The following is a 16,775-nucleotide window of genomic DNA, read 5'->3' on the forward strand; positions in this document are numbered from 1 at the left end:
AAATCTGAATGTTTGATGCAAACAACACAAAAAAAATAAATCCAGTTACTTGACAGTAAAACATCACCGTACATAGCAATAACTTTAGAAATCAGTAAACAACCTTTATACTGACAAACGTATGTATGAATAAATATAATTATAAATAACAATAATTGAATCTTCAGTGATACCAAATAAACTAAAATAACTATTGTAATTCAGTTATGAACATATTTTTATTTAGTTGAAGATAGAACGTTTGATGCAAATATTACACAACTACACAACAAATCAGTAAACAACCTTCATACTGACAAATGTGAATAAGTACAAAATATAATTATAAATAACAGAAAATGAAACTTCAGTTGTTTGAATGACAGCGCATACATTAGCCATCATAACTGTTGTAACTCCCAGTTATAAAAACTATTTTATGTAGTTTAAGACCAAGAACGTTTTTTGCAAACACAATATAACTCAAGTACCATGATTTTCAAACTTCACCCTACACAGTAATTATGAAGTCTTATACTGTAGGTAACAGCAGGCTTGCCTACCCTCCCGATTTGGTCGGGAGCCTCTGAATATCGGGTGCCACTCCCGACCCCCTGGAAAGGCAGACAAGCCTGCCGGCTGCCATCTGCCCCCCCCCTCCCCCCCCCGACATCCTACTTCCGCTGAGTCCCGTAAACGTGGCTCCGCCCCCTGCTTCACAATGCCTCCAACACAGACCCATTGACCGCCCACACCCCCCAAACAGGCATTCAGATCCCTCCCGGAAGGGTCAGTGGATAAATGCTGTGTCCCAGGCTCCTCTGTGTCTGTGCTGCTCCCCCTGCTGATGTCATCGCTGGAAGCAGTGTGCAGCTGCTGTCAATCACTGATGGTTCAGCCCGCCTCTCTCCGCCCCACGTGACATCACCACCGCTGGCGTCAGTGTATGTAGCTGAGCCTGAGCAGCTAGCAGTAAGGTAAGCGAGATACCCGCCCCGTCCCACCCCCCCTCCCTCCTCCAGCCGCCGCCGCTGCATCCAGACAAAACAGTCACAGTGGAGCTTAAGCTCCTCCGCGATGTCACCAGTGATGCCGGATGAAGGAATCAGTGGTGTTAGAAGCCCCAAATTTCACCATGTACCGTCCGCCGCCTGCTGCACACAGCCCGCCGCAGCACATGACCTGCGGGCCGCTGACCTCCTGCCGATCACCTTCCACACTTACAAAAAATACAGTGCCGGTTACAGGGGTTAAGCCACGCCCTCCCGCAATACTGGGCATGGCTATAAATCGCCGGGGCCCACCGGGGAATACCCAAAATCCTCAGCAGCCCAGTCCAAGCCTGATTATACAGTATGTAGATGTCAGGTCTGGATTATTATTTGAACCCGGGGTGGATGCAGGAGAAGAAACCGGAATGTGTTTGTATTTGTAGTATTGGAATGCAGCAGGTTTAATAGGAGTATTATAATTCATGAAGTGGTAATAAATATATAAACTGGCAGAAAATAAACAAGTCCAAGTGAATTGTGGCTGAAAACAAATGTTTGGCAGGAAAACAAAGTCAAATTAATGAGGCTGGAAATAGGTGTCAGGCAGAAAAGGCAAAGTACAATTAGTGAGGCTGGGAGCAGGTGTCAGACAGAAAAAACAAAAGTCCAATGGAGGTGTGACTGAGGAACAGAGGTCTGGAGTGGGTTTTGAGTCCGGAGTGCTGGAGAGTACACAAACCGTGGGGTGAGTAACTGGGTATAGCAGGGTAGATACAGGTATCCAGGAACAGCCTGTGATGGAGACAGAGCAGGAAACGGAGCACTGCTGGGACTGCAATTATCACACCAATCTAAGGAGCACAGAGAACTCTCACACAGCTTACGCTATGTTTACGTTGCACTGGCAAGTAGAGGGCATGCTGAACACTCTTAAGTACCATGGGAAGGTGCATGATAGGCTGCTTAGAGTACACACAAGATGCTCCAAACTGATTGGCCCATTCAGGTCACATTCCCAAAACCAAGATAACAGCGCCAAGTAATCCCTAGCACGGCAGCGCTGCCAGTCTCACCTGTCACTACATGCACTGTACCCTTCGCGCCACCCTCCAGACACCAGCACCCCCACGGTAGGACTGCGCCAAAGCACCCGCACAGGCAGAGACCACGACTCGCCAGGTACTCTGTTCGTGACAGATGTGTTTATCATCTTTGTTTGAGTGTTTCATATTTGCCTTGTGGTGAATAAAATAAATTGTAGAAAAACTTGAATTGTGAATAAATCCCTAATATTGCATATATAAAACAATTATTCAGAAAAATTATGGCAATATTTATTCCACATGCTATGCAGTAAATAAATAAAATAAATATAAATGAAGGTAGACATGCAGTCAGCTTACTTTCCAGCTACACACTTGGGATATAGGGCGGGATTCAATTAGCCACGAAAAGCGCAATGTTTTCGCTTCATTCGCGTGTTTTGAGGCAAAGTTTTTGCCTGCTTAATCAAAGCGCGCACCCGCTTTTCTCCCTATTCAATTGTAAAACAGGCGAAAACGCATATTGGCGAATGTAGAGAATAGCGGAACTGGCAAAAAGGTCAGTTTTTTTGAGGGGGAAATCAGTCTGTACCCCCAATAAATGGAATCAATATAGAAGTGTATTAATAACCCTAATAAAAGTAATTAGGGTACCTTAAATTGAGTCAAAGGGCTGTTATATGCATATTTGCGTAAGTGTGGAAAAATTATATTAAGCAATGTCTTTTTTTTTAAATAGTTGCTGTAGTTGAATTGGGGGTACATGTAAATGGGTACTAGTATATTTTTGTGTCTATAAAGTGCAGATTAATTTTTTTTTTAAATACACCTGCTGCAGCCTCCTGAGATGCTAACAACACCTGCCCCATCCATACAACACCTCAAAATACCTGTACCAATACTTTAGACCCAGTTTCCAACACTTAATTTTCACCCCAAAAATGACATGTCTTTTTTATGTAATTAGTCATTAGGGGGGGTTTCCAAAGAGTTTGGAACCAAGTCCCCACAGTTGTACCCCAAAATATGGATTTTGCACCTCTTTTCTCCTGCCTATTGGTGAAGAAACTTTTTTTGCCTGATGTTGCCTATGTCTAGGCGTAAACATCCTGGAATTGAATAGGGCGATACTTCGGAAACAGGCGAAAACCGTGCATCAGCGAAAACTTTTTGCGGATCGCGGCTTTTCGCCTCTAATTCAATATGGGCCATAGATGGTATAACGTAACCCAGAATTTTGTTTAGGAATTGTAGCTTTTGGTATATAAGATTTTTAAGTTTCCCATTTTTAAAATTTGGAAAATGTTTTCTATATTTACAGTTTATTTAAATATCATTCCAATTTGGCATGTAAGTGTTATGTCCCTGTATATACATAGAAGTATTCCTATATGATTATGGATCTGTCTCTTGTTACAGACAAAAGAAGAAGAAAAGTCTGCAGTGAATAAGCAAAAAGGTAAAGTAGTGGTGTGATAAAATGCCATGTTACTGGTCCCATTACTGTGTACATAATCAGATGTCTGCATTTCTTTTCACATTACCCATATACGCTCTGCACCCAGAGAAGCAGCCATTGTATTATTATTATTATCCAATAAGAGTACAAGTTGTTGTCCCTGCTAATGTAGTATGTAACCTCTTCTTGTGGATGTGATAGCCCAGTTCCCCTGCTACCACATAAAAGTAGTATCCTGCAGTAACCAGTTATTAGATTGTTACCATACTGTGCAGACTTGACTCTGGGCCTAATTCAGAAAGGAATGCAGTTGCTTATACGCGATGCACTCCAGGACTTGGCTGCGGTGGGTAACGCCATCTTCCTGATGGCATTACCCATAGAAGTATATGGGCTTCTCTCCGCTGAGTGCTGATAGAGGGATCCAAGCGGATCCCTCCCAGCACCCCCTGTGGCATGCGCAGAAGGACGCCGGAGGGGGTTCTGGGTCATAGACCCGGAAGTTGATGACCGGCGGAATGCATCGCATCGCGAGTGCGATGTATCATGCATCCCGCCCATAGTGCTTGATATCAACCAGAGGAAGCAAGCTATCAAGCTTGCTGACTTCCTAAATGGTGGGTGATCTCCTGGATTTCCGAGAGAGTCTGGCATTCTCCCTGAAGCTGGGCCAGGTAGCGAAGTGTTGGATGGAACCCAGGGGTAAATTTACTAAAAGTCAGTTTTGGTCGATTTTTTTATGTTTATTGAAATCGGCTCAAAACAGACTCTCTATAATGCACTCTCCAAAACTTTCATTTACAAACATTCAATTTTGAGTTCCATTTCAAAATGATATGCGATATGAGTTAGTTTTGGGAGTTCTAAGTACATTTGATTTTTAGTTCCATTTCAAAATTGAATGCAAATAGAACTAAAAAACCGGAGCTTAAATCATGTTAGAAAGAAGCATGCACTGGAAGCCACTCTCTGCTAATTGCAGCCTGGACTGGCAGTGTCAGGGGGAGAAAACACCTCCCCCTTGTTCTGCCTGTCCTGTGTGTGACTGGCAGGTAGCGCTTCCAATGGGAAACAACTGCCAGTTACAGTGTAGCCAGTGCAGTCACAGACCGCAACTGGCTCACTGAAGTGGCAGAATTTACTTGGGGACGGGGAGCGGCCAGGTACTGGTTAAAAGCAAAAAAATCAATAATAATAAAAAAAAACAGCATGGGTCACCCCCCCCCCTCCCCCCGATTCCATAACCAGCCCAGGGCCTTCTAGTCTGGTTATGGAAAATCAGGGGGGGGAAAACCAGCGTGGGGTTCCCCCTATTTTCCATGTACCAGCATCAGGCTGAACTAGCCGGGTCTGTAATGCCACAACAGGAGGACACACAGCATGGGGTTCTCCTGCCAAAGCATTAAAGTAGCCCCAAATTGGTCAGCTCAGGGCTGGCAAGCCTCAGAAATTGGGGATCCTGAAAGCCTCCCCGAAATGACCTAGGGTCATTGCCGGTTAGCACCTTTGACTATAATGGAGCAGTCGTCACCACGGAAGCGGCCACTCTCAGCCAATCAGAGGCCGGATTCCATGGCATCAACCGCCACCAGGGATGCAGGGAAGAGCCCTGGGCTTTCGGTCCGAGGCTAGTTAATCCATTTTCTGAGGCTTGCCAGCCCTGAGCTGACCAGTTTGGGGCTGGTTAATGCTTTGGCAGGAGGACCCCATGCTGTGTGCCCTCCTGCTGTGGCATCACAGACCCAGCTGGTTCAGCCTGGTGCTGGTTCATGGAAAATAGGGCTCCACTTTTTCCCCTGATTTTCCCTGACCAGACTGGGCTTCAAGGTCTAGGGCTGGTTATGGGTTTGGGGAGCCCACTCCATTTTTTTTTACCTATAAATACACCAAAAAAAACAAAGTTGACCTTTAGTAAATATACCCCTCAGTGTTTTTGCTGAATACCAATATTATGCAGCTGTGAAGGTAGCCAACCCAGAAAAAACTATCTAAAGAAACACGGCACTATAATATGGTAAAAGCAAATGTAAATCTGTGGTTGTCAAAACATCATAACAATTTATTTAATTAAAACACAATCTTAGTAGATAGAAAACATAATTATTTTATGAATTTGCTGGGTTGGGTAGGGGATGCCGGCAGTCGGGATGCTGGCAGTCAGAATCCCTATGCCGGCATCCCGACAGGGTTAGGATACCAACACCTGTCAGTCAGTAACCTAACCCTCCCCCTCTCCCTACCCCTAAGCCTCCCTCCCCAGTGCCTAAACCTAACCCTCCCCCGTAGTGCTTAACCCTAACCCTCCCCCTTAGACCCTAACCCTCCCCCTAGTGCCTAACTCTAATCTGCTCCCTAGCCCCAGCACTTACCATCGGGATGCAGGCAGTTGGGATGCCGGCGCAGAGATTCTGACAGGTGTTGGGATTCCGGCGCCGGCATTCTAAGCACCGGCATCTCAACTGTCGGGATTATAACTACATCCCGAATTTGCTATATGGGATAACTAACTATATATACACACCTATATATAATTATATTTAAGTAGGGGATAAAACATTATTCATACATATCAACTGTCCCATTGATTTATATAGTATGAGGACACAACCGAATTCCAGATTTACCATCGTTCATACAGCAAAGTGTAAAGTGAGTAAATATGTTGTAGTGTGGTATTGATAAAACAAATGATAACTGCCGGCAACTGGCTCTCACCACATGGAGGTAAATCTCTCTTTAGGGCCGAATTTATCATCACTTAATTTTTATAAATGCAGGTAAAAATTTACATTTTCAACTGCAATTGTAGAGTTTTCGGGCCATTCATCAAGAAAGTAAAGCAGGAGATATCACAGCTATCTCCCACTTACCTTCCTCTAGCGGAATAGCCGGTTGTCCCCATATACTAATATGGGGACAGAATTCATCAAGCTCAGAAAATATAATATTTTTGGAGCTTGAGTGCGAAAGCATTTGCCATCTTCAGATGGCGAGTGCTCCCACTACCCGCTCCTTCCCTATGGGAAGGAGTCCCGGGTCGCGAAGAGGGATCCTTTTGGATCCCTCCATCCCTGTCCGGCTCCTTCTGCCGGATGTCGGGGCTCTTGTGCACATGCATGACCTGTAGGTCACGTATGCACACTTGTCTCACTGCTCCGAAAAGAGCAGTGAAGCGCTTTGGGGAGACAGCTGATTTTTGGATCACCTGTCTCCGGCTAGTAGCGATAATGAATTGCTCCTGCGCTCGCGTTGAAATGGATTGTTAATTATCGGGGTAATTAACATAATGAATAGGCCCCTTAGTGTCTAATGCTGTGATGTATGAAACACAGCTAGTAGTAAGGGGGAATCCCTATATGCAGCTCTCGGTGCAGGTGCCGTGGGAGTAGCCGTGAGCGGCTTCTGGAGTAGGCACAGAAGCCGATTATCCATCTTGAGCTGCAGCCAGTATGGATGTACAACAGCTGTGATGGGAAACTATATGTATTGTGGTGTACCTCAAAAAAATGTTATGAGGTTTTTCCGGATTTGTTTTGTATTGATACATAGTGTCCTAAGAGGGATTTACCTCCAGTTGGTGAGAGACGGTTGCCGGCAGTTAAGAATTGTTTTATCAATACCACACTACGGGAAATGTACTCACTTTGATTTTGCTGTATGAACTGAGGTAAAACTGCCTTCTTATCTAAATTTGGGAATGCTGTAAGGACAATTCATACATCATCGGGACAGCTGATATTGATTAATCACGTTTTGTCACTAACTTAAATACAATTATATATAGGTATGTACAGTTATCTCAAACAGCAAACTTATAGCATAATTGTTTTCTGTCTAAAAGGATTTATGCATGTGTTTTAATGAAATAAATTGTTATATTATTTTGACAACCACAAATTAACTTTTTTATTACCCATATTATAGAGCTGTGTCTCCTTAAGTAGTACATCTGTATGTGACCGAGTCTGAATCTGTGCCGAAAGGGGTCCGATGCGAATAGCTGCAACTTTTCCTTATGTAGAGTTCCATTGTGCTTAATCTGCGACTTTGTACGTGTGTGCCACCAATTTCTGTGCGGTTAAAGTGGCAGTCTAGCAGCTGCAATCTGTTTGTGGCCTTTTGGTGATGCTGCGATGCGTATAATATGCAAATTGAAAGAAATACACTATACATCTTGGAGTTGCCGTATGGTGTACAGATACTAAGGGGTATATTTACTAAAGTGAGAGGTTTTAGAAGTGGAGATGTTGCGCATAGCAACCAATCAGATTCTAGCTGTTATCTTCTAGAAAGTGCTAGTTAAATGTTAAGTAGAATCTGATTGGTTGCTATGGTTAACATCTCCACTTCTAAAAACTTGCACTTTAGTAAATATACCCCTAGGTGTATGAAGACACATCTTTGGCTAATAAAAATAATAACACATTTTGCAAGTTATTAAGATATTAGTAGCCGGGAAAGTAATAACCATTAATTCAGCTGATTGACTGCACACAACTATAGTGTAGTATATATGAAACTCTGTTAAATCAACCATAAAAAAGTGTTTAGCACAGAGTATCCAGTTATGAAATTATGTGACAGATCTAAGGGAAAACTATCTGCACAGTAATCTGGAGCACTGCGTTACATTGTGTTTGCTATCAGATGTCAGCTTCCTTGAGATTAGCTGATCTGTGTAGCTGTTATATAGATATATAGATATTATGCAATGAAAGGTGGTGATGTTTAGAAACTGACAGCTTACCCTTTACATTATGAGGACAATGTTGCACATGTGAAAATAGCACATATCCTGAGGTATTCTCGGAATTAATCTAGGGCAAAAAAACTAATCGATAGATTATACTTTTTTTTTATTACATAAAGTAATTAGTTGATCTCACAGAGCATCAGTAACAGGGGCAAACGCAGGACTTCTAGAAGGGGGTTTCCAAATGCTTAATTTTAAAGCAAGTGTGGCCAGTCCATGAAGAGGACATAATAAGCACTTAACCAGCTATAATATACAAAGTATAATGTAAGTAGTTACTCTGACATATACAGGACCAGTGATAGTAGTAAGTCATTATATGCAGAAGTAGTGCCATGCTGTCTGAGCTGAATGTTTTTTTTTTTTTACATGTGGGCTCCATTCCAGATAATTTGAGCAAGTTCGGGACTCTGGGGAGCAACAAAATAACATAGCACTGCCCTCAACACATATGTACACATTGGTCTTCTTATGCACTGGATATTATTATATAGTATTAATAATTGACCCTATAGATAATCTGTATCAGTGTACCCCTAACAGTGCATGTTTTCCAGATCTCCTTGGTGCGCAAGTATATTCATTACAGGCTCACACATTTCAAAAGATCAACAGGTGGTGCTAATTATTTAATCTGTAATATTAATTAGTATTGCTATTATGTGCTATTTACATTGTGGTCATCATGGTGTGGGCTGGGGAGGGGGGTTTCCAGGCAACCGGAAACCCCCCTGCGTTTGCCTATGAGTAAATGAGATGTGAGGTTGATGGACAGTTAGGCCATTTTTTAACGTCAACATATTGGTTGTCAACCTAAAGTCCATGCTGACATTCTGACTGTCAACATTCAAAACCTGGTGAGATTCTGGTGTAGACATTTTGAATATTAGCTTATTTTACCACACCCGTATATGTGTATATGCAATTATGATAGGGGCTCAGAAGTACTTGGCCAGATCAACATCCCCCTGATACAATTGGTAACATTATTCCAGTGCAGCAGAACAAGAGTTAGTTCCTGTATGAGAGAGGCTGTACTGGAAAGCTATCTCCAGGAAATGGCCTGCAAGCATTCTCCAGTTTATGACATATTGGCCTTAGGACAAAATTGATGGTAATCTGTGAAAAAAAAAAAAAGTGTATATATATACTTATAGGAATGGGCTGAGAAATTGCATGGTAGCATTTCCCATAACTAAACTTAAACATGCAGGTATGACTCTATACCTGCATGTTTAAGTTTAGTTATGGGAAATGCGTCATTAATTAGCATTTTCTAAACCTGTACATTTCTCCAGTACCCATTATTGTTAGCTCTAGTAATCCCGTGATTTATGCATGTGTGTGACCAAATCTTATCACATTGTGTCTGGAATAGCCACCTATCACAATGCAATAGTGCACTATACAAAATGTAGACATTCTCCCTCTTAGTTTGAGGAAGGGTTGGGCTTGTAGGAGGGCTTAGCTTGGAAACAACTCCTGGGATTTTATGTTGGCATAAAGCTTTGTAGCAAGGATAGGTCTGTACTAAAGTGGTCATCGAACCTTCTCATGCAATTACATTTGACAAGCATAGTAAAATGTATCATCGCCTACAAGAATACATAAACATGAGCAGGTATTTCCTTGTAAATCTTTATCTGCATGTTTTTAATGCATGTTACTAACGTAATTAACATTTACAGTGACACCATGTTGCTAGCAGATGCATTTATATGTGTTGGGTGTTGGTCACCTGGAAGGCTAAGTACCCTTGTTGCTGTATTAAGCTGTCTGTGTAACCCTATTTTAATTTACTAATAACTGGGTACCTGTTTTAATTACTACCTGCTAATTGGGTTTAGGTGCACAACTGCTGTCAGATGTTACAGAAGCGGGGGGCTCTGACAACATGCTTTGCTTCTCGACCTTTTGGCTAAGATCAAGGACCTCATTCAGAGCCGCTCGCTCGGAGCGATTTTCGCCCATCTGCTCATGCGTCTAAGTCGCAGTGCACGTGCGCAAACTAGCGTCTGCGATATACAATTGAGCGCTCGTAGTACACAGACAGGACTCTACTTTGATTGCGCCATTTGTGGGTGGTAACAGGGGAAGGTGCTTGTGAACGGGGGAGTGGTTGTGCTAACGCAGGCGTGTGTGAGAATAGAGTTTAATGGGTGTGCATAATTAGCAAAGTAGCGTCATTGCACACGTGACTTGGTTGTTTTTTAGCCTAAACTGCTCGCAGTGCTGCTGCGCTCCACTCTGTTGGCGGCTTTAGTTATGGATTCCCAAGCTGTGGCTCTGGGTCTGTCCAAGCGTTGGAGACGGAAAGTCATTACTTTCCCTTTGGCGAATCTCTAATCTCATCAGGGAGGCTTAGGAAATGCTGGTTTCGGAGAGCTCTGTTCCTCACAGAGTTGCTTCCAACGGATTGTGTATCCAAGGAAAAGAACCTCCCACGGTAGTTGCTGCGTTTAGACTGTCACATGCCCCTTCCTGGCCGGGGCTCATCATCCAGTGGGGATCCACTAGCTCAGTGTTGGCTAACCTTGACACTCCAGCTGTTATGGAACTACATAACCCAGCATGCACTGCTACAGTTTTGCTATTAGGGCATGCTAAAACTGTGGCAGGGCTTGCTGGGATATATAGTTCCACAACAGCTGGAGTGTCAAAGTTAGCCAACACTGCACTAGCTAGACCTTGGAGAGTGGTCTTTGGTCTGGTTTGATAGGTTCTGGGGTCGTTATCCGGCCTTGTTGAGCCCTGACATGGGTGGCATGAGCTATGGTCACTACTGCTGCCGACTTCGTCATGGGGCTTCACAGTGATTCGCCCTGGGATTCCCTTGGATTGGCAGGACATGCATAGCAAGCTCTGTGTGGGAGGCCAGGCAATACGGGGCACAGGCAGCTTCCGAGGTGTCAGCTACAGGCGGTTTGGCTTAAAGGGCCATTTGGCTTTACACTATCAACGGTTTGGTAAGGACTTTACTCTGTTGGAGGCCGTCCCCAATGGTGGGGTCCGCATTGCCAAGTTTTCACTCCTCTTTCAGGGTAGTGCATCCTCGGACGGACAGTCTGACACAAGCCGCTCCTTCAGCAGGGGTTAGTTTTCGGGAGGCAGAATTTCTAGTAACACTCTCTGTTATGGGGTCAATGCTCCAAGAAAGCCTGGGACCTAAAGGGGCATCTCTCTCTCTCTCTCTCTCTCTCTCTCTCTCTCTCTCTCATTTTTGCTATGGTTCCATCTGGGACCTCGGAGGTTGCCACCATGGTGTGGCTTATTGTTTCTTTTCACAATTGGGTCGGCCTCTCATCCCACTTCTCTCAGCCGACATGTTTTGCTCCAGTTCCACCGCAGGTATCGAAACTGGGGTTCTATGTCCTTCCTAGTTCTCAGGATGACTGGCTAATTCCAGCCGCTCTTGTCTCTTCATGCCTTGAGCACCATTGGGTGGTTAGTTCAGTTTTCAGGAATTCTCTTCAATCCGGGATCCACAGCATGGAGGCCAAGACCTCCTCGCTAGACATCTGGAACGTGTGTTTTCGGATTCTGTTTGAGGCAGGTTGTCCTACTTCCTCGGTGGGTACTTAACTATTCCAGACCCTACCATTCATTGGAGCCCTGACTGTGTGGTTGTAACACAACATGGTCGGTGCTGCTGCGCATAGTGCATACAGCAGGTATCACAATTTGGTCCTCTTGTGTATCATACCTCTGCTTCGGAGTTACGGACCTTCTCAGGTCACTTGTTTCAAGTACTTTCAGATCAGGGCTGTATTCTGACTTTGCTAGGTCTTCCTTGCTTCCGTGTCTGTGCCTTCAATTCTGGGGTGGCCTTCGACACCTCTCTCCAGTGGTGTTGTCTTGCGGCGGACAGTGCTGTGACCCTATCGACTTTGGTCTCAATGGTTCGGTCGGTGTCTCATCCATGGACCGTGTTGAACATTCGGTTGTTGGGCAAGTTGGTCTCCATTTGGAGACCATTCAGTACACCAGGTTCTACTTATGGGAGTCCCAGTGTGTAATTATCCAATCTTGACAGGGTTGCATGGCATCCCTCTCATCTCAGTTCCCATTCTTGTACAGCAGCACCCGTTCCTCTCCATTGGTGAATGGTTTCCGTTCTTCTCCTCCAGGTCTACTCCTTGGTCCTTCCGGATGGGCTCATTGTAGCCACAGCCTCGAGTCTCCTGGGCTGAGGTGCCGTGAAGTTGTTTTTCGTCTCTGGGGCCTTGGGTCACCATCCACAACAGCTCGGCTGTTCGATGGGCTCGAGCTCCAAGCCATCAGAAATAGGTGTAAAGAGCTGGAGGGACTGCGCTAAACTATGGTGGTCTGGCTTGTATTGTTGCTGCTAGGTGTAATGAGGGCACTACCACAACTCACTATGAGTACATAGAAACAATTGGGTGACACTCAGCGCATACAACAGCCTTAGGAATATAAAGTATATATAACAAATATGCAAGGAAATATATAAAATCGATCTGCGTAAACTATAAATAGTTTATTTAAAGTATTAAAATATATCAGACAATATAATACACCCTGTCTAAAATATATATATATATATATATATATATATATATATATATAATTTATTAGAAATGTTAAAAGTCTATATAGGGCGATCTAAAATAATAAAATGATAAAAACGTATGTTATATATGGTTAATAAGTTGTTAGTAAATAATCTAATACCGGTATACAACATAAAACCTTACATATACAAAGTACAACATGTAACATAAAACATATATTAAAGTGCTAAATTGCATAATCTGTTCAATTCGTTAAATGTGCAGTTAATTAGCACCGCTGCAGAGTGATAAGCGTTAGCATTTTACTCACTCTGTAAGTTATTTATTGCACAATGGGGTAGATGTACGAAGCTCAGAAGCGGTATCAGCGCACGTTATGTGCGCTGATACCGCTTCTCCCCGATGTATGAACGTGGGTCTGGGTGGTAAATGACAGGGGCGCTATGCGCCCCTGTCATTATCGGCGCTGCTATCTACAAGATGTACGAATGGTCAGATCGTCTGACCGTTCGGCCGGCTGTAACTGTCGTTATTGACAGCTACAGCCTGGCGCTAGCCTATCCCCACAGCAGGGACAGCGCTGTCCCTGCTGCGGTGGCTACCGGCTCCAGGGCTGCACGCGGGGATCTCGCGATACTTGCGAGATCCCGCGCATGCTCAGTGGAGCCGGCCGGGAGAGAGACACAGCGCATCAACACTAGGCTGATGCGCTGCTGTCTCTAGCGGGTAGCGCCGGAGGGGGGAGTTAACGCTCCCCCTCTCCGGCCGATGAGATGTTTATACATCTCATCGGTAGTGCTTCCTGCTTCGCCTCGGTAAAGAGGCGAAGCGGGAAGCGTTATAGCGGCACGTTAAGTGCCGCTATAATACATCTACCCCAATATCCTTTAAGAGTTAATGTTGTATTAGGGCTTGCGGTAAATGCCGCCAAAGAAAAGTTTGTAGTATACACTCCAAATTATGTCTGTACCCAAGATTGCGGTCAAAGCCGCTAGGGTTAAGGTGGACTGACTCCAGTCCTATCTGGTGCAAGTCTGCACTCTGTGTTTAGAGATGATGTCTTGTTGGGTTAATTACCCTCTCTTCTCAGGTGTATTACATCCTCTCCACGTGAGTCCCGAGGCGCTGGGGGTCTGCCGGCAGACTGCCCGTGACGGCTGCTCTTAAGCGCTTAGTGGCTTGTGACGGGATCGAAGTAACTGCAATCAATGCGTTTTGCCTGTAAGGCTTCCTCAGGATGGCAGATATAGGGTCTCCCAGCTGGGGCTCTTTTATGGTCCTATGATGATGCCGTTTCCGCCATCTTGTAATTGGGATATATCTCCGTTTTTGCCCATATGTCCAAACTAATGGTGTATACACATAAGACATACAATGTACAATACGCATGACATTAGACAACATTAAAGGATCTCCATGGGGGACATAACAGTTATATATACACAAACACGGTGTGTAAGGTATAGACCTGTAAGCGCTGTTAGCTCTGGCTGATTAAAAGAGGGCTGTCCGTATAGACATGCAAGACATATGTACCGGTATTTTGATTAGACATTAGAGAGCGTCTAGTTCTGGCTAGTGGTGTAGATCAATTTAAAGAGGCTGTGGTGGGATAGCGTTTTTATGCGCAAAAAGGTGCAAAACTATATGTGTCCATAGGACACAGGAATAAAAGGAAGAATGCAGGAAGAATCTAGAGGGATCTTCACTTGGATTCATTAGAGCGTGGGTTACTGATATTGGTATGATATTCAATAGATGGTAGTTATCACATACAGTATGTTAGGGTGATATATCTTATTATGGTCTAGTTTTCGTTGTATGGTGATCTTATGAAAAAGGACCACTAGATCTCAATTGGATAGACAAAGAAGAATGGGATATTCTCTCCATCTCTTAAAAAAATACATATATATCTTTGAAAGATGGGCTGTGAGGCAGAGGTTAATTTGTATTAAAAATGCTAAAACCATAAAATATTATAAAAATGCTAAAACCATATTTCAAATAATATAATATATGTTTTGTTTATTTTTTAAAAAGGTGCAATTTCCATATCGATGTTCAGGCCTCTTGGTGTGAGTGTTCCCATTTTGTATATGGTTCTTGTTTCTTCTTTACTAGGAATATCATACATATTTCCTCCTCTCGATGGTGGTATGATCTTCTTAAGTCCGATAAACTGTAAATCCCTCGGGTTGCTGTTATGCTTCTCTTTAAAGTGAAGTGGGACACTGTGATTTTCTTTGTTGTTTTCGATGTTGCAGAGGTGCTCCTGTATTCGTATATGGAGCTTTTTTTTTTTGTTTTGCTCATGTACTGCAAGCCGCAAGGGCATGTGAGCATATATATAACTCATGTGGTTTGGCAGCTGATCCTGTCCTTGATGTTAAATTCTCTATTATTACTAAAAGACCGTATCTGTTTAATGAGCTGTATGCTATTCCACTTAATTTTTTTGCAAGCTGTTCATATTCTGCATCTGGAGAACCCTATGGTGATTGATGTCTTTCTGGCATCTCTTTCTCTTAGGTGGCTTTGACCACAATCTTGGGTACGGACATAATTTGGAGTGTATACTACAAACTTTTCTTTGGCGGCATTTACCGCAAGCCCTAATACAGCATTAACACTTGAAGGATATTGTCAATAAATAACTTACAGAGTGAGTAAAACGCTAACGCGTATCACTCTGCAGCGGTGCTAATTAACTGCACATTTAACAAATTGGACAGATTACGCAATTTTGCACTCTAATATATGTTTTATGTTACATGTTGTACTTTGTATATGTAAGGTTTTACGTAGTATACTGGTATTAGATTATTTACTAACAACTTATTAACCTTATATACCATACACTTTTATCATATTATTAATTTAGATAACCCTATATAGACTTTTAACATTTCTAACCAAAACTATACATATATTTTAGACAGGGTGTATTAAATTGTCTGATATATGTTAATACTTGAAATAAACTATTTAGAATTTACGCAGATCGATTTTAATTATTTATTTCCTTGCATATTTGTTTTATATATATATATATAAATAATATATATATATTAGGGGTGTGCACCGGCCACTTTTCGTGTTTTGGTTTTGGATCTGGATCTTTCTTCGTGTTTTGGATCTGGATTGGTTTTGCCAAAACCACCCTTCCGTGTTTTGGGTTCTGGGTTTTGTGTTTTGCATCTGTATTTTTTTTAAAAACAGCTAAAATCACAGAATTTGTGTGTTTTTCTGCTCCTATGCTATTATTAACCTCAATAACCTTAATTTCCACTCATTTCCAGTCTATTCTGAACACCTCACACCTCACAATAGTGTTTTTATATCCAAAAGGTTGCACCGAGGTAGCTGGATGACTATGCTAAGAGATACGAGTGGGCGGCACAAACACGTGGTCCATCTAGGAGTGACACTGCAGTGGCAGACAGGATGGCAGTTTGAAAAACTAGGCCCCAAACAGTACATAATTCAAAGAAAAAAAGAGGTGCAAGATGGAATTGTCCTTAGGCCCTCCCACCCACCCTTATGTTGTATAAACAGGACATGCACACTTTAACAAACCAATCATTTCAGCGCCAGGGTCTGCCACACGACTGTGGCTGAAATGATTGGTTCGTTTGGGCCCCCACAAAACAAGCTGGCAATTAATCTGTCCCTACACAAACTGGCTCTACGGAGGCAAGATGTCGTCCTCATCCTCCTCATCCACCGATACCTCACCCTCTTCAGTGTTGTGTACATCCTCATCCTCACAGAGTATTAATTTGTCCCCGCTGAAATCCACAACCACAGGTCCCTCTGTACGTTCTGGAGGCTGGTCTCCCTGGAAGAGTTGATAATTCATTTTATGAACATCATCTTCTCCACATTTTGTGGACGCAACCTCCTACGCCTTTCGCTGACAAGGTTCCCGGCTGCACTAAACACTCTTTCAGAGTACACACTGGAGGGGGGGCAACTCAGGTAAAATAGAGCCAGTTTGTACAGGGACCTCCAAAT

The 16,775-nt window shown here is 43.2% G+C and overlaps 1 protein-coding gene across 2 annotated transcripts in view; it reads left to right on the plus strand.

Annotated features, from left to right (window-relative positions):
* Nucleotides 1-16,775, plus strand: part of MNMIP1 (manchette microtubule inner protein 1) — a 79,782-nt gene that overhangs the window by 20,934 nt on the left and 42,073 nt on the right. For both annotated transcript variants that reach the window (XM_088460388.1, XM_088460378.1), the window contains exon 7: nucleotides 3,434-3,473. In XM_088460388.1, the coding sequence (XP_088316514.1) occupies nucleotides 3,434-3,473 (40 nt within the window). The remainder of the gene's footprint in view (nucleotides 1-3,433; nucleotides 3,474-16,775) is intronic.

The sequence above is a fragment of the Taudactylus pleione genome, unplaced genomic scaffold (assembly GCF_031769625.1).
Source record: "Taudactylus pleione unplaced genomic scaffold, aTauple2 ptg000007l, whole genome shotgun sequence".
Classification (NCBI taxonomy): Eukaryota; Metazoa; Chordata; class Amphibia; order Anura; family Myobatrachidae; genus Taudactylus; species Taudactylus pleione.